The sequence below is a fragment of the Filicampus tigris genome, chromosome 14, assembly GCF_054856515.1.
Source record: "Filicampus tigris isolate MCC_2025a chromosome 14, RoL_Ftig_1.0, whole genome shotgun sequence".
NCBI classification, from domain to species: Eukaryota; Metazoa; Chordata; class Actinopteri; order Syngnathiformes; family Syngnathidae; genus Filicampus; species Filicampus tigris.
The window spans coordinates 12,664,537-12,690,605 of record NC_141230.1 but is presented as its reverse complement, the minus strand read 5'-3'; the positions used below and the strand labels follow the sequence as shown (position 1 = coordinate 12,690,605).

General features: G+C 41.9%; 1 protein-coding gene across 1 annotated transcript in view; it reads right to left on the bottom strand.

Moving 5' to 3' along the window:
• The window catches only part of mid1 (midline 1), a 51,256-nt gene that overhangs the window by 4,175 nt on the left and 21,012 nt on the right, over positions 1 to 26,069 (bottom strand). The window contains exons 5-7 of the mRNA XM_086052333.1: positions 6,363 to 7,084; positions 2,562 to 2,657; positions 1,128 to 1,235 (exon numbers count right to left, since the gene is read on the bottom strand). Coding sequence (XP_085908459.1) covers positions 1,128 to 1,235; positions 2,562 to 2,657; positions 6,363 to 7,028 — 870 coding nt within the window. The 5' untranslated portion in view covers positions 7,029 to 7,084. The remainder of the gene's footprint in view (positions 1 to 1,127; positions 1,236 to 2,561; positions 2,658 to 6,362; positions 7,085 to 26,069) is intronic.

The window sequence follows — 26,069 nt, the reverse complement described above, 5'->3', positions numbered from 1 at the left end:
ACATTGAAAGTTTTCTTTAGCCTTTTGTAGCTCTTTCGCAACAGTCAAAAGGGTCTTAAAGAAGAACAATGTGGGAAGAGAAAAAGTGTTGTTGTTTTTACATTTTAGCCTACTGTTCACTTGTCTGATAAAATAAGATTGTAAAAAAATTAAAAATAAGCACGTGAATCTCAAGGTTCAGCCATTTACGAAAAAGTTTGAAACTCATTTTTACACTTGTGTGATAGTTAAGAATTACAAAAATACCTGACTGTTGGATAAACCAACTGCCTAATGAACTAGCTAACTAGCTAATTGAATGACTGAATAACAGATAATCTCACAAACTGACTGACTGGCTAACAAACTAACTAGGTTACTAACTTACCCAGTTGATAACTGACTGACTGCCAACCTAACAGCCTAATTAACTAGCAAACTAACCGACTGACTGACTAACAGCATAACAGACAATCTTACAACCAACCTAACAAACCATCAGACTGACTAAATAGTTGATAACTGACTAATGAATGATTAATTACTTGACTAACTAGTTGACTAACTAACTGACTGACGTGACTAATAGACTGACGACCTATAGGTGACTGAACGACCAGGTGACTGGCTGACTACTTACTTGACTGACTGACTGGCACATTTATTTCTTTCCTCACTTAATAACAAATCAACTAACTAAAGCACTGACTGATGGATGCTCTAACTGGCTGACAGTTAAGATACTAAAATGCTAACGAAAACATTGCCTGCACCTAGGATTATATCTAGATGTTTTTTCAATTCATTTCTGCAAATGTGAGGTTGACCAACATCTCAGACAGGATTGTGTTCAGTCTTTGAGTTTCCATCCCAGAAAAGATTCCATTTATTTGGCCTTTTGTAGCCATTATTTTTTCAAAATCCCCCATCTTTCACTCATGATATTGGTATCTTTGCTATTGGAAATAAACTATGACTGTATATTAGTGGACAGCTTGTGAAGTTTGGAGGTTTCAAGGTTTCAACCTAACACCCGCCATGTGTTGCTGCAGCATTCCAACAGGAACAATGGGCTCCGCTGTTGAGTTCCAGCATCTCGGCGGCAGGGTTATCGAGTTTATCGAGATATATAAGGTGACAAACAGTACCTTTCCCTCCTTTATCTTGGTACCGATGATTTGCCTTCTCTGCTGTATGATATTGATCAGGAGGTCACACTCCTCCAGTAGCTTGTTTTCTTGCCTGGATGCATTTATCTGGACACGGGAGACAAGCCCAGATAATCTCCAGTCAATAATGGAGTGTCGTCAAGTAAAGTGTAGTTTTAGCTTATACAAATCCCACACAAGAGGGTTGACTCACTTAGACTACAAATAAGCAATTTGATTTCACGGGGAAGCAAAACAAAGATCAGGTAAACACAAGGGACATTAATACAAACAAAATTGCTTACTGACACACTTAGACTTCTGTGGGTCCTGTGGAATTGATTGTTAACTAATACTGTCTTTAGGCAAGTGGGGGAAATTGGAGTGCACTACTGCACTATTCAGGCACTTTCAACTGGTTTGCTTTCTGAAGAATCACATGACTATGGCAGGCTGAGCTCTAATACGTTCACGTAGACCTCAACTATAGCACAACTGGGAAACATCATTCTGCTCAATAGAACAATGGCATGGAAACAGTAGATCAAAGACATCTCATCAAATGGCCATCCCTATTGTTAAGTGAACAAAACGTTAGAAACATTGAATCGTTTTTGGAACATTACACATGTTATCATGCCAATGAAAAGGAAACCGACCAATTATTGTAACTAAATAACTGATTCACTGACTAAATGATGAATTAACAAGCTGACTAACTGACTGATGAACGAACTAACTGACTGCAAGCGACCAACTAAGTGACTGACTAACTTAACTGACTAACTAACTATCTAATTGAGTAACTAACTGGCACATTTACTAACTAACTGGCTGACTGAATGGCTAACAGAATAACAGATAATCTCACAAACAAATGGACTGAATAAACCACCGACTGACTCATGACTAGCTAGCTAGCTAGCTGATGACTATGTAGTACTGAGTAAGAATAACAATGCCACAAATGTACTAACTAACTAATTAACTAACTGATTAACTAACTAACTTGATGAAAATGTGACTGACTGCCTCAGAGTATAACAGTCAATCATACAAACAAATGGACTAACTGAGAAGCTGACTGGCTGACCGTCCGACTGACTAATTAACTAGCTAGCAGGATGACTACGTAGCAATGACTGACTAACAGCATAACAAGCAATCTTAAAACAAACAGACAAACGTACTGATTATCTAATATACAAACTGACTGACAAACTAACTGACCCGCCGCTCAACCATCTGCCGGACTAACTTGTTGACTGACTGAGAGACTAACTAACTGCGACTGAAAATGACCCTCTCACCTCAAGCACTGAGCCCTTGGTGGGGGTAATTATAGATTTACAGGCTAATGAGCGTTTGATGATGATGATGATGATAGTGTAAAGCCACCTTCAGCCACTATTTCCTGACCGTTAATAGCCTCACCTCCACGTGTTGGCACGTCTGGATGAGTTTGCCCATCAGAGTTTCCAATTCACTGGTCCTCTTGATGAGATTGCTGAGGTTGGTGTCCAAGGCATGCTGGGAAAAAAGCCACAGAAACAAAAAGCATTAAAGAGAATATTTAATTACACATTGGTCCCACGCTATGCTTTGAATGCAATAAATGCTGGCGCGGAGTTAAGTGAGAGAGAACAGGAATGACCACATTTGGCCGCTGATTGGTACGACGGCCTCCAGCCGTCACGACGTGCCAAAGAAGCCATCACGCCGCCTGCTGAGGCCGTGAAGCTTAGCCGAGCATCTGTCTAACTAAACCCCGGCCCTGTTAATCACCGCCTCCGATCAAAGGCTTATGTCTCCAACTTCATCTCTGGCTGTAATTGGCTGCCATAACGACTCTCCCATTATGACACATTATCACCGCCGAGTTAAAGATTTATTATATGTCATTACATAAAATTAAATGGAGCGGTATATTGTACAGTAAGATTCAAATGGTAATAAGGTGAGACTTGCAGACGGAGTGATTTAAATAGACACCTGAGGATTAAGATGAAATTAGACTGAGAAGAATTTTACATTGGGTTTGGTTTTAAGACTTAGAAGATAAATATGGGAAAAATGCATGCCGAATAATTAATGGTAGAATATAATAAGGCCTTCGTTGGCATTGAAAAGACGGCATTTAAGTCAATATGTACAGGTGCATTTTTAGGGTTTGTTTTTGCCTTTTTTTTGTGATGTCAGTAGTGTTGGCAACTTTTTGATAAGAGACTCACCTCTCAGACACAGACAGTAATCTCTATGAATGTTTGTCATTCGTGACAGTTTTAATGTAGGACACTTCATTTCTATTGACGCAGTTACACTTAAGTGGTCACAGTTGGACTACTTTCTTTTTTTCTATTCATGCAATTTTCTAAGTGAAAATAGTCATTTACAGCTAGATGTCAACTATAAATGTACAAGTATTTTGCCCTTATTCAGCTACATGAGGGAGTGAAAATATTCAGTATGATGTAGAGCAGTTCTGCACTACTGCACACACTAACCATAATAATAAACACAAATGAAATGAAAACTGCAGACTTTTAGAAATTCCATAATACTAAAAGGTATGTTTGGAGCAAACACAATACTGTATGCACTGCACCACCAAAAGAACACCACACTGAAAGTGAAGCATGGTGTTGGTGGCATCATGCTTTGTTTCTGCCACGTGAAACAAATTGTACACAATTTCAATCAGCTTTAGCAAAAAATCTTCAAGTTTCCACTAGAAAGCAAAAATAAAAACAAAATGTCACGGAAAGCCTACTAGAACAACTAAAATGAAAGTGATGTTAATTCTGAACACAGTCACATGGCCAGTTAGTACACAACAAACACTACTTAACTTTTTTTTTAAGTTCCCCTTCGAAAAGATTATAACTCAGTTATACAGTTTTTAAAGTTTATCTTGATCTCATTTTTTTTTATAACACAAACACTTGGAATTTGAACAGGGGTGTGCACACTTTTTAGACCCATTGGATGTGCTGTGAAATGGCAACCAGTCCACCGCCTCTCGCCCAAAGTCACCCGTGACCCTAATGAGAGCAAGCACTATAGAAAATGGATGCCGCCAGATGTACAAATATAGGCCACTGTGACCGTGTCAATCAAAAATGAACATTATTTTTCCATTGGCTACCATTAGCTAGTGCAGGTGTGCTAATGTTGTTTAAAAGCATGCTGCAGAAAATGAATAAATGCAGAAACCTGAAAAAAAGCAAACCTGAAATGCATATTATGCTGGGTGAGAGTGAGCGAAAATAGGCTTTCAATTCAATCCATATGATTTATTTATGCGTATGTCGGGAAGGAGGCTAAAAGCTATTCAAAATGCTGAGCTGCAGGTAGAAAAGGTGAATATGGCAAAATAACAATATCCATCAAAGTGATGCCGATTGTTCCCAACATCTGAGCCGAAATGTCAAGTGGAAGTATCTTACAATTCAAATAAACAGAGAGAAGGGCAGCCAATAGAAAAACATGGCAGATAGATTGAGGCCAAGCATTTCCTCTTCCTCATGTGCCTACAATACGTCCTCTCCCGCTAATGCAATTCCTTAGTTTTGTTTGAACAGCCGCCTGACATGGACATCTCTTTTCCTATAATCATTTCATCCTGATGAGCGGAAAGAATCTTTCTATTTTTTTCCATACCAGCACTTTGTGGTCCACACCTTCACTGCGGCCGGTCTTCCTTCCTATGTGGCCTGACGTGTCGCCGTCCTGCTCTGGAATTTTATCTCATATCAACATGGGGAATTTTTTGCCATTGTCAACTTTAAATGATGGATTTGAGCACAGCATAGTGCATCCTACATGTACACTGGCCACAACATTAGGTACACTTGAACGATCTAATGAGCTATAGTACATAAAAGTTCCACACCTCTCTGACAGTGTTAATCAAAACTAAGCATTGTTGTCGTTGTATAGGCAGAAATTATTTTTACAGATCCTGCAGTAGATCTCATTAGATGCGGGCATACCTAATACCTTAGATGCAGGCGTACCTAATGAAGTGCCTGGTGAGTGTATGAAGCTTTGACATTTAAAAACGGATTATTCCCCAAGAGGGTTTGCATCAGTGGGAGTGCATCAGCTATTACGGCTGACAGCTGAACCCTATAGTGAAGTGACACATTCTGAAAAGATGGCAAGTCATACCACAACACACTGTAAACGTGGCGGAAATGCTGCGGAGAAACACTCTGGCCATGGTTGATTTCTCCCACTCTCTCAAATGTATATATATATATATATATATATATATATATATTTATGATGGAAACACTATCTTTATCATGAAAACACTAGATTTTTATATGAAAACAAAATCATGAAAACACAGTATAGTTTTTTTTGCCATTAAACACTGTTTGGCATAAAAGATAATATTTTGTTTTAAAAATAGACCGTGCCACGAAAACACTATGGTGTGCCGTAAACATATACTACCAGGAAAACTTTAACTTCCCCAAAAGAAAATATTTTACCCCGAAAATTGTATATGTTAAAAAATAAATATATACTTGCTATGAAAACGTTTACATAAAAATGCAATATTTTGCCATGACAACATAGAATTTTATTATTTAAAATATTTGCCACGAAAACACTACATTTTGCTATGGAAATGTAGGGCTTGCCCTTAAAACCTATTTTACCATGACATCAAAAAATAATATTTTGCTGTCAAAGTTCTATATTTTGCTGTAAACATAACATTTCACCAGATTAATAGTATAGTTTCCCATGTAAACACCTCTGCTGTGTCTCACCATTAAAAAGACAATATTTTGCCATTAAAAGACAATATTTGTTAAGGTGTTATGAAAGCACTAGATTTTGCAATGAAAATGCAAAATTTGCCGTGAAAATTCATTTTGCCGTAACAACACAATACATCAGATTGCCATGAAAGTGCTATATTTGGCTGCCAGCACCAAATATTTTGACACAACTTTTTACCATAATAATTGTAGATTTCCTCATGAAAATGCATACATACACATTGTTTTACCATAATTCAAACACAGTTAGAGCTTATTAGCATATGTGTTACACAAAATTTGAATGTAATCTGCTTTTCGTACAGTAACTAAGTCAAGGTTTGTACTGGGTGAAAGTAGCTTTGCGCAGCTAAAAAAAAAAAAAAAGGTGTGAATGCTACTGTGTGGCGGATGTACGTTTTGTTTTTGTTTTGTTTTTTTTAATTAAAAGAGGTCCCACCTTGAGTTTGTCGTATCGGTCTCCCAGACCAGCGACTTGGTGGTCCCTGTGTCGTCCGACCAGCTTGCACAAGGCGCATATCAACTGCTCGTCCGTCAAACAGTACATGTTGACCTTCTCGTCCTCGTGCTCCACGCACATGACCCCTCGCATGTGGGAGTCCAGCAGGGGCTCCACGAGGCGGTGGCCCGTGAAGGGCTTCTTGTTGGGGTGGGTGGCCTTGAGGCAGTCGTCGCAGTAGGACACCTCGCAGGTGACGCAGGTCTTCACGGCGTCCTGGGGCGGCTCCTGCTCGCAGAACTGACACGGCACCCGCTCGCCGGGCTGCGTCATGGCGCCGCCGTCGGGGGCGGCTCGCTCCCGCCGGGGTTGGCTGGGCGAGTTGGGTCCGCTGAGGGAAGCCTTCTGGTAGCGGTCGATGATGTTCTGCAGGGTGACGTTGCGCTTCAGTCCCTCTAGGCCTCGCTGGTTGAGGTTGATGACATAGCGGCAGGTCGGGCACTGGAAGGCGCGGATGGACTGGACGGGCTCGCTGGGGGTGCAGTGCGACACCAGGATGCGGTGGGCGCAGTTGGAACAAAGGCTGTGAGCGCAGGGTAGGAGAAGCGGGTCCTCAAAGAGCTCCAGACAAATTGGGCATGTCAGCTCGGACTCCAGTGTTTCCATCTTCAGGCAAAACTAAGCGGAGAGGGCAGCGAAATCCAGGGAAGCCGCTCAGCTATCTGCACACATACAGATACAGCATGGGAAAGCAGACGTTAACAAAATACGACGACTTCAAACGTCAGACAGGAATATTTACAGTATGTATGTAATGTTGTTATTGTGGTTGAGGTTGGCAGCGGTGCAGAACTCCACTGCACCAGTACAAGGTAACCAGAAAATAAACTACTGAGGCAACCCAAATATCTATGATCATATTCTAAGGGAATCAATGTATCACCAATTTATCCCATTCATTTCACAAAAGGTTCATTATTAGGAATGCAGTTTGCAGTACATCTCTACCCCACGGTAAACTACAACCATCATAAAATTGTTGTAACTGAACCCGCAGACCACAAATACACCATTATTTGACACATTTCCGTCTTATGTCCTATTATGTTAGATTAATGTAAAATATGTGGGGGCGGCACGATGAGGTAGTGGTTACCACATCTAGCTCACAGATCTGAGGTGAGGGTTCAAATGTGTGCTCCGGCCTGTGTGGAGTTTGCATGTTCTTCCCGTGCTTATGTGTTTTTTTTCACACAGTTACGATAGCTTCCCCCCACATGCCGAAAACATACACATCAAGATTCAATGAAGACTCCAAACTGTCCATCGTTGCGACTGTGAGTGTGAATGGTTGTGCCCTGTGATTGGCTGGGTCCAAACCCAGTCAGGAGTATGAATGAATGGATGGATCGTGCAAAATATGTAATTTATAACATCAACATATATTTTTTTATTTTACTTTATGCTATTCAGATAATTATTTATTATGATAAAAAAATGGGGAATATTTTTACTACTCTATTCACTAACTAGACAAATACTTATAATTTTATTATTAGTAGTATTATATTATGTTATATTATATTAGAATTACATCTGTAAAATATGCATTTTAAGTCCCTCGTTTTGTATTTTATACTGTATGCATGTTTTACTTTAATAAATTATATATATAGTTTATTTTGCTATTACAATTAAAAAAAAAAATACAATATGTTATTCAATAATTAATCAATACCCCTTGTATTATTATCATTATTATACAATAAGTGACCGTGTCATGATTCAGTGCAACTACTGACAACTGAGCGTTGTTACCTTTTTAAAGGCAGAATTTTGGATACAGCGACTGGATAGGATTGTGCAAGTGTCCCGCCAGTGTCTTACACCACAATACGACAACCCATCTCCCTTTCGGCCGTTTAACTGTATCATCAGCCTTTTAATTTGGCCCAGATAAAGTAGTTTCACCCCTCTCACCCTTCTCCATATGGTGCAGCGAGGACTGACAGCTCAGTCAAGCAGAAGCGGATTGGCCCGCTTTGCTGATGGCTAGGGCCTCCGTGCTCTCCACACTATCACACACACTGAAGCCTTTGTTCCCGGGCCGGGTCAGACACCCCAGCTGTGAGTGGACATAGCGCACCCTCTGACCTTCCACCATTCACACCCCCTTTCCACGGGGGTGAATCCTTGACATACCCGCTCATTATGTGTGAAGAAGGCGAAAGCTTGTTATCGGGGAAGGAGACAGCAATTACCTCTGAGCATGTTGCTTCCTTTAACGCACACACACACACACACCCCCACACACACACACACACACACACACACACAGCCCCCCCCACACGCACACACACAAAGGCCCCTTAGCGGACAAGTGCGCGATTGTTATGCTGGTGATGTCACTTTCTCGCGTACAACGAAAGCTGAAGCTCAGGTGACATCCTATCCAATCTAGAACTTCAATTTAAGTTTTACAAAAAGTAGAATAATGAAACAACCATGTCTTGTCAAACAGGTTTCTGCTGCCCTAAATACAGACAATCATAAAGCATTATGACAAACATTTTGTTTCTAAAAAAAAAAGCCACATTGACCATTGACCCACCGATGGATTCCGCCTCGCTTTGCACCGCCGATTCATTTCTGCAGAAGGAAGAAGACCTTTGACCACAAAGGGGAGAAAAAAAAAATCACATCCACCAGAGCGGAGGAGGCATCATCGGCAAACTGGGAAGCACGACTGCGATTTCCCAGACCGACATTCCGCTTAATCCCACCGCAGAGCTGATTGAGCGAGACTGGAGCCAGCACAACAGGAAAAGTTGCCCGACAATTCCAGGAAAGCTCCAGCTCCACCTACAGCCGGAGGGATGGCCGGCACTGGAAGAGGAGCGTGTGCATGTGTGCGTTTTTTTTTGGTTTTTTTTTTGCGAGTGTGTGCGTGCATGTGTGTATGAGAGAAAGTGAGCGAGAGTGAGAAAGAGAGTGGCCCAGCCCATGAGCTCACAGGTACATTTATGTGATATCAGCCCATATCAGTGTCATGCTTTCCTTTGTGTGGGTCTGCGGGTGTCCCTTTGACCCTCGCATAACAATGCATTGCCGTGTGAATCACTGCAGACTCAAACAGAGATGAGGACAAAAAATCCCCTACATCTATGCAGTTAATATAGAGAGACTCCAACTACAAAGTTAAAAGCAAACCATAAATACTACTTTATCTACAAGCCCCAATTCCCAATGGACATAACATAAATAAAAACATAATACAATGATTTGCTCATCATTTTCAACATATACTGTATCCATTTAAGTCCACTACAAAGACACGATGTGAAATGTTCAAACTGATAAACATAATTGTTTTTTTTTGTGTTTTTTTTTAAAAATATTAGCTCATTTTGAATTTGATGCCTGCAACCCATTAAAACAAATCTGGGACAGGGTTTACTGCTGTGTTACATCAACTTTCCTTTTAACGACACTCAACAAGTGTTTGGGAACTGAGATCACTAATTCTTGAAGCTTTCTAGGGGGAAATCTTTCCTATTCTTGCTTGACGACAATTTCAGTTGTGCAACTGAGTCTGGTGTCTCCATTGTCGTATTTTGTCCTTCAGAATACACCACTAAATGAGAGGCAGGTCTGGACTGCTGGCAGTGCACTCTTTTGCTACAAAGCCACGCTGTTGTAACATGTACAGAATGTGGCTTGGTATCATTTTGCTGAGATCAGCAGGGACGTTACTTGGACGAGAGCATGTGTTGCTCCAAAACCTGTATGTACCTTTCAACATTAATGGTGCCTTCACATATATGCAAATTACCCATGCCATAGCCACTAACAGCCCCCACCAACACCATCACAGATTCTGGCTTTTGAACTTTTTCATGGCACTTTTCCTCTTTGGCCCCGAGGACATGAGGTCGATGATTTCCCAAAACAATTTGAAATGTGGACTCGTCAGACCACAGCACACTTTTCCAATTTGCATCAGTCCATCTCAGATGAGCTTGGGTCCAGAAAAGCCGGCAGTGCTTCTCGGTGTTGTTCTTACTGTATATGGTTTTCGCTTTGCATGTACAAGACTGACTGGAGACCAGTCCAGGGTGTACCCTGCCTATTGCAATGTCAAAGATAAGGCCCAGCCAGCCACATGATAAAATAATATTAGCATGTTGATTTAGGGATTTTATTTAAGAGGAGACTAAGGGCAGGTACAGCAAAGACAAGACTGTGGACTACAATATTGTAGACTCCAGAGCTAAGACACAGCCAAAGAGTAAGCTAACATTAGCATGTGTATGTATTATTGTTATTTGGGATTTTATTCAAGAGGAGACTCAGGGATGGTGCAGCAAAGTGGAGACTGTGGACTATGATACTGTAGTGTCTACAGCTATGGCACAGCAACACGGTAAGATAACGTGAGCATGTTTGTTTATTTTTGTTATTTGGGATTTTATTCAAGAACAGACTAAGGCCGGCTCCAGAAAATTGGAGACTATGGATTACAACACTGTGGCGTTCAGATCTAAGGCACAGCCACAGGGTAAGATAAAATTAGCAAGTGTGTTTATTTGTGTTTTCTGTTTTTATATTAAATTCAAGAGGAGACTGTGGGCTGCTGCAACAACGTGGAGAATTTGTACTATAACCAAGGAGTTAACTAATGCTAGCGTGTGTGTTCATTTGTGTTATTTGGGCTTTTATTTTAGAAGAAACTAAGGCACACTTTCGCAAAATAGAGACCGTGGACTACAATTACAAACCGAGACAAAGGAGGATGTTGTTTTTGCTTGTGCCTGTAAATGCTCCGCAATGTTGTGTTACTCACCAGGGACGCATAGACAAGAACCTGAGTCATGTCGAAAGTCGGACAAAACTCCCTCGGGATCCACTCGGGAAACGCCGCAATGTCCAACAAATCCGAAACACAATCTGGAGCAGAGTAACAAGCGAGACAAATAACTTGGAAACACAAGGCGAGTGACTTGGAACATCAAACTCCAGCTGCTCTCCCACGTGATAGACATCAAGCCAAAGCTGACATGACATGACATCATCTGCCACATCCCAGTCGGCCCTCAAGTAGAGGTGCCGTCAGCTTTCCGTGTACTGCGGCCCCCGTCACTCATCGCGTGTCCCCTGAGTGACTCCTCTTCTGACGTGAAACACAAATACACACAAATACACCACATCCTCTCTCACAGTCACAGTTGATATTAAAAGCTACGCAAAATTCAAACAAAACATTAGTTCTGGGAGACCAACATGGGAATGTGACTGACATTCCCTGGGAACGACGGATGAGCCTTTGACGGAATCGTTTACTTGCTTCTAAAGTTATCCAGCTAGACTTCTCATTGAAAATGTGCAGAAAACTGCTACAAATGTTTATCACACTTTCTGCCCCTTTTGCAGCCCTAATGACATGTTGTCCATAGCGAAGCTCATTATATAATGCAAGTATATCGACTATTAAATAGCTGCAATATTAAAATTTTAAGTAGGCATTAGTAGAGGAATCCTAAAATAAAGTAAAGTAAAAGATCTGGTAAGCATACAATGTTGAACTGACTTCAAACAGGAGGATGTGGAAACAGCAAATGCCAATTTTCCACATTTCAGTACCCACTCAACGATTATCACTTCAGTGTGGGGCAGTCGGTTTTCCCACCACAGTAAAATGGAAAAACCTCACCGCACTTAACGCATCGTTTGGACAAGACGCACTAACAAACAAGAGCGGATGAAGGGTCGCTGCAACAAAGTGGAGACTGTGGAGTATAAAAGTGCAGTATCCAGAGCCGAGGCTCAGCTATCCATTTTCTATTGCACTCATCCTCACTTGTGAGCTGGAGTCGATCCCAGCTGATTTGAAGCGGGGGAAGGGGTATACCCTGGACTGGTTGCCAGTCGATTGCAGGAAAACAAAGACAAAAGCATTTCCACTGTTATTCACACTAGGGATCGGAAAAAAAGCCGACAGAGTCGATCACAAAATTTGTTGATGCAAAATTTTTGTGCATCCGATTACTCGATTATTCGATGGAAGAGTCGTAAGGATAATCGATTCTAAAATGATTCCATAGCGACAGCCCTAATTCATACCTGCGGGCAATCGAGAATCGTATATACGTATCTGTAGCATGCATGTTTTTGTGGGACTAGTCCACCATGCTTCCATTGTAGCGTTGTAGCTTTTCCATTACAAGTTTTGGAACAGTACGACAGCATCGGCCATGCCTGGCAAGGCCTGGCCTCTGTTGCGTTCCCATTACAACAGGCGCGGGGAGATTGGAGCTTGCGCTCATTCATACTGAATGGAGAGCTCAGTCTCATTCATTTGGCCGCCTCTCCGTGTCAACGGCTGGTCGTCCTCACCCTCTGGCGTCCGAAGCCTTGCGGCAGCCGGCCAATGCCACAACCCCTAAGGTGGGGGCCACGACCGTCGTGCCGGGGGAGCGGCGAGGCGGATAGACACCTCTCATTCAAGTGAATGGGACCGAATGGTTATTTATTGATTTATTTATCTTTACACCAGGTTTCACTATTTCACGCATTTGTAGTTATGAAATTGCAAATACAGTTATGTATTGTTGTAAAATACAGTTATGCGTACTGTACATACTGTATTTTTATGACTGTCTGTCTCGCTGGCTTTAAAATCAGGAAATGGGCGTTTGCAGCAGAGTTCCTTGCCGCATCGCTTAAGAAATGCCTAGATATGTCAGCCAATCAGAAGACAGCAATGTCACAGCAACATTCGGCTATGGTCGGTCTGCGAACCAGAACCTCCGACGGGGTTCTGAAAAGTGGTTGCATTGAACCGCACGGCACTGAAAAAGTGTCATGGAAAAGCGACCACTCAGGGCCAAGCGAGGCCGTTTCGGTTTCGAAACAGTACAATGGAAAAGCGGCTTAAGTTTGAATATGCTATATTAAGGTCAAATTATTTTTGCTTAAATGAGGGTATAGCATCCAGTTATAATGCTAACACGTTTTGACATTCAATTAAGTGTGACTGCCATTGCAGCGGTGACGCACCGCTCGCTGCAAACGCGTGGGGCTTTGTCAAGAAATGAACTTATCACTGGCACGTTGATTTGATTAGCAAGTAATGGCTCGTTTAGAGATGAAACGACGACAATGTCAAAAGATAGGGAGACAATTTCTCGCTCAAGCACTTTCTAATCCGCTTGGACGCGGCCTTTTATCAGCCTTTAATGACGGCCACAAAGCATAGAGTGAAGGAGCTTCGCCGCTGCTTTTTTCCCGGGGAAGACACCTAACGTCATTACGGGTAATGAGCGCGGCCGTGACCAACGCGCGGGCCTGCTGGTGCTCGGTGAAGCCGCCACGCTCCGCCGCGGCCCGCTCAGGCCTGCAATGTGATTTACGGCTTTAGCCCGGCAAAGCGCTTCATTAGAGCGACAAATGTACCCTGATCTGCAGCCCGACGCAATGCTGGGATTAGACGCACACTTGCTGCTTCCTGACCGGCGTGCCTCATTATTATCCGGGTGTACATGGAGACTTTTTTGTCATTCGGAATGATTTCAAGCTCTCCGGTCACCTGTTTACATGTGACGTGATCTATTCCGATCGGCCGTTTACTTGGTCCACCCTGTTCATCAGATCAGCCGTGTTACAGCTGTGTGACACGCTGAGATCGATGTAAACATCACGTGATCCATCAAGATGGAATTCATTCATCTATTTAGCACAGTAGTCGCGATTGTTTTAACACTTTTATTAAAGTTCTCACGTCACAGACGAGCTCTAGTATGACGCTGCCATTTTAAAGTGCATATACAACGACGTCACTACGCATTTACGTCAAGACAGAACATGCGCAGACCGGACGCAGCCCGGCTATTCCGATTGAACTGTTCACATGACACTCGTTCGGATTGGCAAAAGGAATATACCACCCCCTGTGAATTTGAATGAAATTCCATTCGGATCCCGCCTTTTTATTCCGAGTTTTCATTCCATTTAGTAATTCGCATCCTTTCTAATCGGAATACACGGCTCCATGTAAACCCGGCTATTGTTGCCGCCAACGGGGATGCAATGCTTGCATGGTTATTTGCTAGAATTTGCAAAATCTCTTCAACCACTGAAACGTAGAGGAAGCCTTAAACAAACAGCTACAATTGGCCACAACAGAAAAGTATGAGAAAAACATGCAATTGTGGTGCAGACCTGGATACAGGCGTACAGTATAAAATGGATAGGAGTTACAAGCATAGCTCAGAGAAACAACAATTTCAACAAAACGTTTTGGAGTGTTGTGATATGAGAAAAGTTGGGGAAAAACATACAATTGTGGTGCAGATCTGGTTTTAGGTTGAAACAAGGACTCAAAGTTGCATGCATGACTAAAAAAAAACCAACTACAAATTCCCCCAAAACCTTTGGAGGATATGGACCCAACGTTTACATCATTTTGGGCAGCACGTAAAATTGTGGTAATAAATTAAAAGCATAGCTAAAAAAACATGCATTTCTTTCTACAAAACCTTCTGAAGGCTTGCAGAATGCACCAAGAATGACAAAGGCGAAAACATACAATTGTGGCCCAGATTTGGTTAAAGCTGCATACCATGGTTTCAGGTTACACAGTTTAAAAAAAACCAAAAAACGAATATACTTCAACTAAGCCCTTTGAAGGATCGTGATATAGAACAGATAAGAAAACTAGGGGATAAACATACAATTGTGATGCCAACCTGGATAAAGGTGCACGCAATGATTCCGCATTGCACAAAAAGTCAACTACAATTTACAACAGCTTTACAAACAAATTTAACAAATTTACAATTAAAACACAAAACCTTGTAGGAGAAAAAAAACTACTATTGTAGTTTAAGCACATGCATGAAATGTTGCGGAAAGCATGTGATACTGAAGGAAAATAATTTGAGTTTTTTTTTCTTTTTATTTATACCTCCAGCAAGCTCAAAACAAGACATGGGAGGTTACGTTTTCCAAATAAGCAGAACTTAAAAAAAACGCAAAACTTTCTTTCCACTTCCTTGGAAGTCGTGATATGGGAATAGAGGTAAAATCAAAGCCACGGCAAACACAAACAGCAACACACATTCCATTGCAGTGCAGTTATTGCTTAAGCGCAAAAAAAGGGAAAAAAAAAGGCTAAACAAGACATAGAGGTAATGTTGCAAAATACATCATGTCTTTAGACTTGGTGAAGCAGCATGAGGCTCACTATCCAGTTATTTTTGGATGCCCTGTTCCGAGTAACTGTAAACAATATATACGTGTATTTGTACATTTGTGATGACAAGGTCACTCAGTGTTTAGTATGAATGGCACAACAGCCGCTATCAGACTAATGACTATACTGCACTCACAGCATCCTGTGTATGCTCTACACAATTTCTCCTCTGTTGCAAGAACAAAACAATATATATCTAAAAAAATATATATCATCACCAGGATATATATTTTCATCTGGTGTCCAAACAGAACATTTGTATTCTTTGTCTGCATTCCTTGTGTGTTGTTGAGGTCAATTGCATAAACTTCCTCTGCGTGACCTGGCACGTGCCAGCAGTGGGAAAACACCACGTGTGCACCAGACCATAAGGAACATTTTTTAAACAATGAGACTTCCAACGTGTTGTTGTTACAGCAACACACTTCAATTTGGAGAAGGCAAACATCAGCAAGGGTTACAATGCGGAAAATAGTCATAGTGCACCACTATGTGGTTGATTGAATAACTACATCTATTGTATCCCCCCCCCCCCCAGCTGCAAGTACAGGACAGGATTTGACATTTTGACTTGACTGAATGCTGGCAAATGATACTACAGCACAAATAATAACAAAAAACATTTAAATTGCAAGTAAAGTAAAAGTACTTCAATCACAATTATAAAATCTTAAATTTAAAGCAATAAGTGGACGAAATACAAGTCATCTAACAAGGGTTCCAATAATAATATTCATGATGTATAAAACCCTGTATTAGGGGTGAGCAATGAATTGAATTGAAATCGACATCAGAATATAGTAGACTGCAATTATCAAATCGCAAAGGCTGAAATTGGATTCATTTCAGTCAATCGAGGAGGTTGATTGAGAACTCGAAATTGTCCATAGGTGTGAATGTGGCTGTGAATGACTGTCTGTATGTTTGTCTATACTGTATATAAATTTCAATTGGCTGGCGACCGGTCCACCGTGCACCCGCCCCTTGTCCAAAGGCAGCTAAGATAGGTCAGACAAGTGCAGAGCAGTACTTCCGAAACATCCATTCACATATAATACGCTGGGATGTATTAAACCTCATTGCAGTCATTCATTTCTTTGCATTGTCGATCGGATAGCTCTCAGCATTTACACACTGATAGAAATATGTGGCAATATCGCTCAAATGTAAAGTATTGTAATAAACACTGGAAACAGCAAGAGTCATCCATCCATGAGCTCCATGAGAAGGAATCGGTCATCTCTTGCTTCGCGACCCGTTTCCCCGAACTCTCCGCGGTGGTCATGAGAAGGCGCGCTCGTGAAATCCTGTCGGCGACAATGACTGCTGAGGCGGCTGGCCTCTCGGACACGGCGAAGTGGGATCCAATTGCCTGCCCGGGGCCATCCTGCTCGACACCGTTGCAGAGTGACACCTGGGTCAAGGTGGTGTCCCGCGGCCGGAGGGCCGGGGAGCAACCCCACCGCCCCCAACTGGTCCTGGGGAATCGGTTCGCCGCCCTGGCGAGTGAGTCTCCTGTTCCCATCACTGCACTACAGCAGTCGGAGACACCGACTGCTGCGTCCGACGCTGGGGCTGTGCGCCCAGGGGCTCCCTCGGATTCCCCGCCACCCACGGCGACGACCTCGGCCGGGAACCCCATGTTGGGCGGGTCCGCCGGTGACACGGCCGTCCACTCACGCGTCGGGCTGCTCCGGGACGCGCTGTCCCGGTACAAGGGTGGTCGTCATCACCAGCATCATCGGCGACACTCATCGGTGTCATCCACCGTCTTCACTCGGCCTCGGCGGAGCCATCCTGGACAGTGGGGTCGTGAATCTTCCGCCGGTGGTGAGTCCCTTGGCGTTCCCTCCTCACGTCACCCACCGACCACCGTTATAATTGGCGACAGCACCATTAGACGTACTCACTATCCCGGCTGCGTCACCCGCTGTTTTCCCGGAGCGAAAGTCATGGACATAGTTAACATCCTGCCGGGTGTTCTTGACTCTCTGCCATCATCCATTACCCGGCTCATCGTTCACGTTGGGACAAACGAGACAATACGCCGACAGTCTGAGCAGACGAAGAGAGACTTTCACGCCCTCTTTGCCTTGTTAAGAACCTGCGATCTCTCGGTCTGGGTGAGTGGCATTTTGCCGGCATTGTCTCGCGGAGCCGAGCGCTTCAGCCGCCTTTTAAGCTTGAACACGTGGCTCCTACGCACTTGTGGCCACCTTGACTTTGCTTTTATTGACAACTTTAACCTATTCTGGAATCGCCCGTCTTTTTACCAGCCGGATGGTGTTCATCCGAACTCTCTTGGTAGCAAGATTTTAGCCGCTAACATCCACCATGTCGTAACCAATTCCACTCCCAGCTGACTCTTGTTTACCAATCATATTTCTTCTTCTACTCATAAACGCTGCAATGACAATGTCACTACCATCACTTACAGGCCAATACCAGCTGCTCACAGTACCACCACCCTCACTAGCTCCCCCTGCAGGCCCTCATTATCATTACCACTATCGGACAATTTTCCCATTGAAACCATCACCGGCAGACGCTTCCCTTGCACACACAAACAACGTGGTTTTAACAGTGGTAATCTAGTATATGTTAATACTGCTCATTCGTACCACCATGAGCGCACGTCCAGCACAATAATTAATCTGGCCGTGCTGAACGTGCGCTCCCTTTTAAACAAAACTTTTATCATAAACGACCTGATTTTAGACAATAATTTACATGGTATACTTTTGTCTGAGACATGGCTTGGTACAGATGCTCCAGTTGCTCTCAACGAGGCTTGCCCACCGAATTTTAACTTTTTATTTTCTACAAGGGATGGCAAAAGAGGAGGCGGGACTGCATCAATTTTTATTAATACTCTTTTATCAAAGGAGATCATTTTTAGCAGCTATTTATCGTTTGAACACCATGCCTTTGTTTTTAGCAGTCCCCCTATTCTCTGCATTACCGTCTATAGACCTCCCCATCATTCCACTTCTTTTATTACAGAATTTTCAGAATTCTTATCCATTTTATATTCCAGTTATAACAGAATATTAATAACTGGCGATTTTAATATACACATGGACAACATCTCGGACCCACTATCCAGAGATTTTTCAAACCTTTTAAACTGCTTGGATTTTAAACAGCACGTCTTGCAGCCAACTCACAACAGAGGACACACCCTGGATTTGGTTATAACCTATGGCTTGTCTGCTGGTGTGTCCTCTGTTGTTGACTTGGCAGTGTCAGACCACTACTGTGTCTATTTTAACATCGCCAGTTTTAACCATCTAGCAGTCCCGGTCAGAACAGTGAAGAAACGCTACCTATCTTCTGAGGTGGCAGCAAATTTTATCGAGATCTTAAAAAACACTCCTGCTGACATTTTACCTGCACCCTGTGATCTTATTGTTGACAATTTTAACCTACATCTTAAATCATCATTAGATTCAGTAGCTCCACTTTTAATTAAAACAACAAAAACAAAGACTGTACCCCCGTGGAGAAACAATGCTATCAAAATATCAAAGAGAAAATGCAGGAGTGCAGAGAGGAGGTGGAGAAAAAGTAAACTTACAGTACACTATGAAATTTTATGCGAACAACTGAAATCTTACAATAAAACAGTAAAACTGGCAAGATCTTCCTATTTCTCAAACCTCATTACAGTCAATAAAAACAACCCCAGGGTTCTCTTCTCCACCTTTGAACTTTTAACTAGTTCTGATTTTAATAAGTCCCCACAGAGACCAACAGATGCTCTCTGTGAGGACTTTGCAGACCACTTCAGAAGTAAAATCGATGACATAAGATCCAGTCTTTTAGCCCGTCAAAACACAAGTTTTAATAAACCCGGACAATCATATTTACATGAGGAAACACTGGAAAGTTTTGCCCTGGTTGATGCAAGGACACTTGTTCGAGTTTTCTCCAAGGTAAACCCAACAACCTGCCTTTTGGATCCAATTCCCACATTTCTTTTTAAGACATTTTATGGATTTTTTGAAGAACAAATTTTAAATATAGTCAATTGCTCTCTTCAGACAGGCGTCTTCCCAGCTGCCTTTAAAACGGCGGTGGTGAAGCCCCTTCTGAAGAAGAGCGGTTCTGACCCGAGCGTTTTTAATAACTACAGACCCGTATCCAACTTACCGTTTTTAAGTAAGATTTTAGAAAAACTGGTTTTCATCCAGTTGAATCATTTTTTAAATACAAATAATATTTTGGAGAAATATCAATCTGGTTTTAGGATGAACCACAGTACGGAGACTGCTCTTTTAAGGATCTTAAATGATATTAGGTGCACTGCAGACGTGAGAAAACTCACAGTCTTGGTGCTACTGGATCTAAGCGCTGCTTTTGATACAGTAGATCACCAAATTTTATTAAATAGACTTAAAAATCTAGTGGGCATCTCTGGTACTGTTTTTGACTGGTTTTATTCCTATCTCACAGACCGATATTTCTTTGTAAGTATGGATACTTGTTCCTCTAAAACTCATGAAATTAAATGTGGGGTTCCTCAAGGTTCGATTTTAGGCCCCTTACTTTTTAATCTTTATATGCTTCCCCTCGGGGATGTCATCAGGGGACACGGCATCAGCTTTCACAGCTATGCTGATGACACGCAGCTGTATATTGCCGTGTCTCCTGATGACACAGGACCCATTGATACCCTTTTAAATTGCATTTTAGATATCAAGTCATGGATGGCAGATAATTTCCTACAGCTCAATGAGGACAAGACTGAGGTCTTAGTTATCGGTCCCGAAGGTCAGAGAGAGAAGCTTTTACCAAAACTACACATTTTTAATCCCTCACACTGTGTGAAGAACCTTGGCGTCATTTTTGACTCTGAGCTCAGTTTTATTCCTCATATTAAAAATGTAACCAAGATTGGTTTTTATCACCTTAAGAATATCGCCAGAGTCCGCCCGTTTCTCTCTCAGGCTAACACGGAAGTGCTGATGCATGCCTTTATTTCCTGTCGTTTAGATTACTGTAATGCCCTGCTCTCTGGCCTCCCGAAAAAGAGCATTTCACCACTGCAACTACTGCAGAATTCAGCCGCTCGGGTGCTGACGAGAACCAGAGGGCGGGAGCACATTACGCCAGTTTTGAAATTGCTGCATTGGCTCCCTGTGTGTTTCAGGATCGATTTTAAAGTACTTTTATTAGTTTATAAATGTGTTAATGGTCTTGGGCCATCTTATTTATCTGATTTGCTTTTATCATACCAGCCCTCGCGGATCCTGAGGTCCTCTGGCGCCGGCCTTTTATTTATTCCAAGGGTGAGGACCAAAATGCATGGCGAGGCTGCATTCAGCCATTTTGGTCCTCACCTTTGGAATAGCCTGCCAGAGGATGTCAGGTCTGCAGAGACTGTTGATATTTTTAAGAGGAAGCTCAAGACACACCTTTTTAGTTTGGCTTTCAACAACTTTTAAATAATTTATCTTTTCTTTTGATTGAAGATAATTCTATGTTTTGCTTTGAATGTTTTAAAGCACTTTGAGTTGCATTTTTATGTATGAAAAGTGCTATATAAATAAAATGTGATTGATTGATTGATTGATCCTTCTAATTAATTCCTTGCAATAAAGAGGGGATATTGTACAGCGCAAATGCACAGAATAGAGCTATACATCTTATAGAGTCGTCTCACTTATAGTAAACAAAGAGCCGGCCTCTTGATTACAAACATACAATTGCTGGAACGCGGCATTCAAAAATAAGCTTGGATAATGAGCCATATGCAACGTGATCATACCCTGAAGACAAATACATGAGATTCTGATCACATGCACGAGTCTGGTTTGGTTGCCAGCCAATCGCAGGGCACATTTAGACAAGCGACTATTTACACTCACATTGACACCAATAGACAATTTACAGGGGGAGTCAAGACAACAAATGACTTGAGAGTAATATGACTTGAGAGTAATATGTTTGTAATGTGTTTTATGCGCCTCCACTAGTCCAAACACGGAACTCTGATTGGTATTGCGTTCGTGGAATATGAATGAAGCAGAAAAATCCACCAATTTTTATCCATTTCAGGGGGCGGCCATTTTGCTCACTACTGCCACTTGCTGTCAACTGAAAATGACATCACTGTGCATAAGGGCTCAGGTAACAACTGTCACGGCTCACCCGCTTTTTGGGTTTGGTCATATGACGTTCACAAGCTCAGCCCTTATACAATATACACTACAATACAACTTTATTTATATAACTGTCGATTTGACACACGGGAATGTCTAATTATATCATATCATAGAGATAATCCTTCATTTAAAACTTCCTATTATGTTAATTTCTCAGGAATAGCAATAATGTTCCTGGGTCAATTTGACCCGATAAATATGTTAGAGTCAAAAACAATAGTTTTTGTGTTATATTAACTAACAATGGAATTTCTTTTAAACTCTTCTGTTTCATTTGTTTATCAGGAATCACATAAATGCTCCTGGGTCAGTTTGACCCAGGGGATGTTTCACTATCCAAAAGTGGAACAAAACATTTTTGTGTAATCCAATTGCCGTAAATAACAGAGGAAATACTTCATTTTAAGGCATTTAAGCGCTTCAGGAAATGGATGGATGTTTGACTGGAAATATGATGATTACGTACTAGTCAGAAGAACCATACCGAATAAACTACATTTAACTTAACTTAAATGGGTCAATTTGACCCGAGACATAAAGGGAGCCTTAAGAGACTTCAATGAACAAGAGACTCAAACCCAGAACCTCAAAACTGTGACCAGGCGTGCTAACCACTACCCCTCCGTGGCACCTGTGGTGGTCTACAGTCTTGCAGATTCCACAAATTCTGACTTAACCTTAAGATCCACTCCTTAAAGAACCCCCGCACGGGTTTCCATGGCAACGCCTGTCCCAGAGGCCATCAAAGGGAACAACACACACTCGTGGGAAGATGTCAAACATTCCTCCTTACACAAACGAGATAAGTAACCAATTAGCAGGACAAAGCGTGCGTACCAACCACGGCGTCCCACTTGTGTTCACGTCAAGCTTATGTCGTAGTATGCATGTCCGGAATAATTAAGGCATTCCTCCCTGTGTCAATCAAAACTGTTTTACCAGTGAGCAGCATTTAGCAGGTCAGCAGGTAAGGCTTGAAAGGCTGCTTTGAGGCTCCTGTAGTAAAAGCCATAAAGGAACTTTTATAGTGGTCACTAACAGAAGGGGAAACCTTCACATATTTACAAGCTCCGTTCCATATGGGAAATGACTGCATGTGCTCTTTTTAACAAGCGGGCTGCTCCGCAAATTGATGCTTTGACTGCGTGAAAAAGTTCCATCTCGCTTTGATGATCCAAAACGCCCCCCCTCCGTCAAGCCTTCCTGCTTAGTCATCCCGTCCCTTTTGGGAAGTTACGATCAAAAAACACCGAGGAATCAGTAAACACGACCCGACCCGGGCCGGCCCTGCCGTGTTTAAACACGAGCTGATGATGACTCAGTGTTTCTTTTTCATGCATGCATGCACATAAACCACTTACCCGACTCATGATGGCATCCATCAATAAGCAAGGAAGAGAGCTGTAAAGGGTCTCGCACGGACGGAGCAGTGATGAGTGAGTGACTGCGTGAACTTTGTCCACTCCTCTTCCGCGAGTATCCGGCCTACGCTGACAAGCGGGAGGATCGAAAGTTTCCAGCCAGCCTCTCAGCCTTCTGGATGTGTCGGCCCGCTTTTAGGCACGCAGGCCTGAGAATCGCAGCGCTGGCCAATAGTAGAAGAGGAGGGGGCAGAGCATGGAAAGAGGCCATAACTCTCCACAAGCATGTTTATGTCACATTCAAATAAAGCAAATCGACATGAGCATTGAGTGCATTAGGGGGCACATTTGTCTAGACGTGTACCGTGACACTGATGATAGACTTTAAATTGCAAAGTATTTATCGCCTTGATCGTTGCGCTTGGAAATTATAGGGTACTCGAGTCGATGGCTGTGCACTGAGCCTGATCAGCAGACAGCAGACACTTATCATTTCAAATAATAGAGCTTGATGTGTTGGTATGTCTAATGCAATTTATCGGCTTAACCACCTGAAGCACGGGTGTCAAACTCAAGGCCCGGGGGCCTGTCCGGGCCCGCGACATCATTTTATGTGGACCGCGAAGGCAAATTGTGTGTCGACTTGACACGTTTGGTTCAAATTGTCATCACTTTTACACTACATATGAGATATTGCAAATGTTTGTTACCAATCCCGTCTTTAAAATACCTTGAAAAATAGTTGAACAAACTATTTACTGGCGTCTGATTTCAAAACTAGCTATCCATCAATTTGTTGTTACATATGTGATAATATACGGCGATCGTACATTTATATGGGTTCACAGTCGCAACGGCCCGCGACAAAAATGAGCTTGACACCCCCGGACCTAAACAGTTAATATGCTCAGGTTTTGATTCTGTAACATTAATCATGTTCTATTAGTTGTTTTTTTTAAGTATTTTTATTTAATACGAACATGTGTTACTGTTTTTTTGTCTTTTCCATTATCTGCCTCATAGCATTTTAAGATGCGTTCAATGTGGTTAGATATCAAAGGTGTACAATTAAAGTACAAAAAATATTGAAAAAAATGTTTTAAATTGTGTCAGAAATAACATTATTAGCTTTGTTATTATTGTGATGATTATTTTTACTATTATTATTATTAAGACTTTACAGAGATCTGGTAATATGGATCGTATCGGCAGATATTTTGCATTTATAGCAAAATTGAGGATTGGTTGTAATCTCATAATTTGCCGATCGATCAATGGCATCATTGATTCAATCCCCAACATTAGACATTATAGCAAACCCAATCTTGTTCACTCTAGGTACGCCATTGTTAATCATCCAAGGTTTCTCAGCATATACAGTCAAATTTATTTTCAATTTTTCTCAATATTTGTTGTTTTTGGGGGGTGTCGGGTTGAAAGTAAGCTACAATACTTTACTGTCCGTGATCGATCGGCATAGCAGAAAAGTCAACTATTTTGAAAGTGATAAATAAGCATTTGTTTGTGCTGGAAGGGGGCTACATATTTGGTTCTTTTTGGAATACTACAAGCTTTTAAGTGTGAGGGAAAAAAAACACGAGCAGAATTAAAGTTGCAAGCGGCTACGAACGGCCCTTCACTGGCACCCCCTTTTTTATGGCAAACCCTCGGAATGATTATCAAACTTGATGTCATGCTCTTCCCACATTAGATGCGGTAGGAAAAAAAGTTTGGCAATTTAGCGTCGCCCATCTGTCTTGGATAGCTGGGGATCATCTGGGACAATTCCACGGTCGGAGTTCATCAAAATGGAGCCTTGGAATTCACACAAAATGGCTGCTTCAAACTAAAATGGGCAACTTTCTGTCCAATTCTGGGCATGGGTCCTTAATTGGGACTTTTTCCGTCCTGTCATGATGGACATGTCCGTCCAACTTTGTGTTGGTCATTGAAACTGGCGTCAGGGGCTATTTCTATTGAACCCTTTTCACAAAGTACTACTGAGTGAGTTTTGGGGATTTGTGTTTCGGACCCTAAAAATGACTACCGGTACATTTTCACCAGGATACATACACCTACAAATAAATGGTGAGTTCTCAGGCACACTGAGGCCCACAGTGAGTGATTATTTCATCAGAAGAACAATCCAATGAAATATGCGCAGACATCAGCGTGACTGCGACAAGAACACTGTGGCATCGCATTTGAATTCTTGTGCAGTCTGTTCTATAAAAGCCACTGGATGCCATTGATGTTGATTAACTTATTATTGATTGGAAGCGCTGGCTCTGTGATTGATCGGTGTCTGGGGTGAGCCACGCCTCTCGGTCAATTGTCAACTGACCGATGCGCTCTGTGACCTTGCGCGGGGCAATCTGTATTCATGAGTGATGGACAGAAGAGCCATAATAGCTGCTTTATGTTGCTGTTGTGTAATATAAATACACAAATTGAAGTGAGCATTTGTCTGATCGTATCAGCGGTCGGGGGGGAATTGTATTGCTCAAGGAAGACAGAAGATAGACAAGTTTTAAAATGGTGAAATGTAATTACAATGGCCGAAACTTTTTTCTTTGCACAGCAATTTTGCTAATCAATGGCTTCACTTGGGGAGCAACTTTCTAATTTGGAGGTGCATCTTTTTGCAGGTTAATTCAAGGGACCTGAAGCAAACAATAAACATATGATAAAATAACAAATGGACAATTTTCTTTTGCATATAGTCAACCGTATTTATTTCTTAAATTCACATTGTGGAAAGCAACGGAGTGTCTTCTCTTGTCTAGAAACATTTTCAGTGGAGCAATTTGAAAGAGGAATATATATTTCAGTTTAAACGTAGTATTGGTGAATGTGTTGTATGGTCTTTTAGCAAAGCCAAATTTCTTAAAAAAACAAGATAAGAAATACTGTCATGTAATTTTGTCAA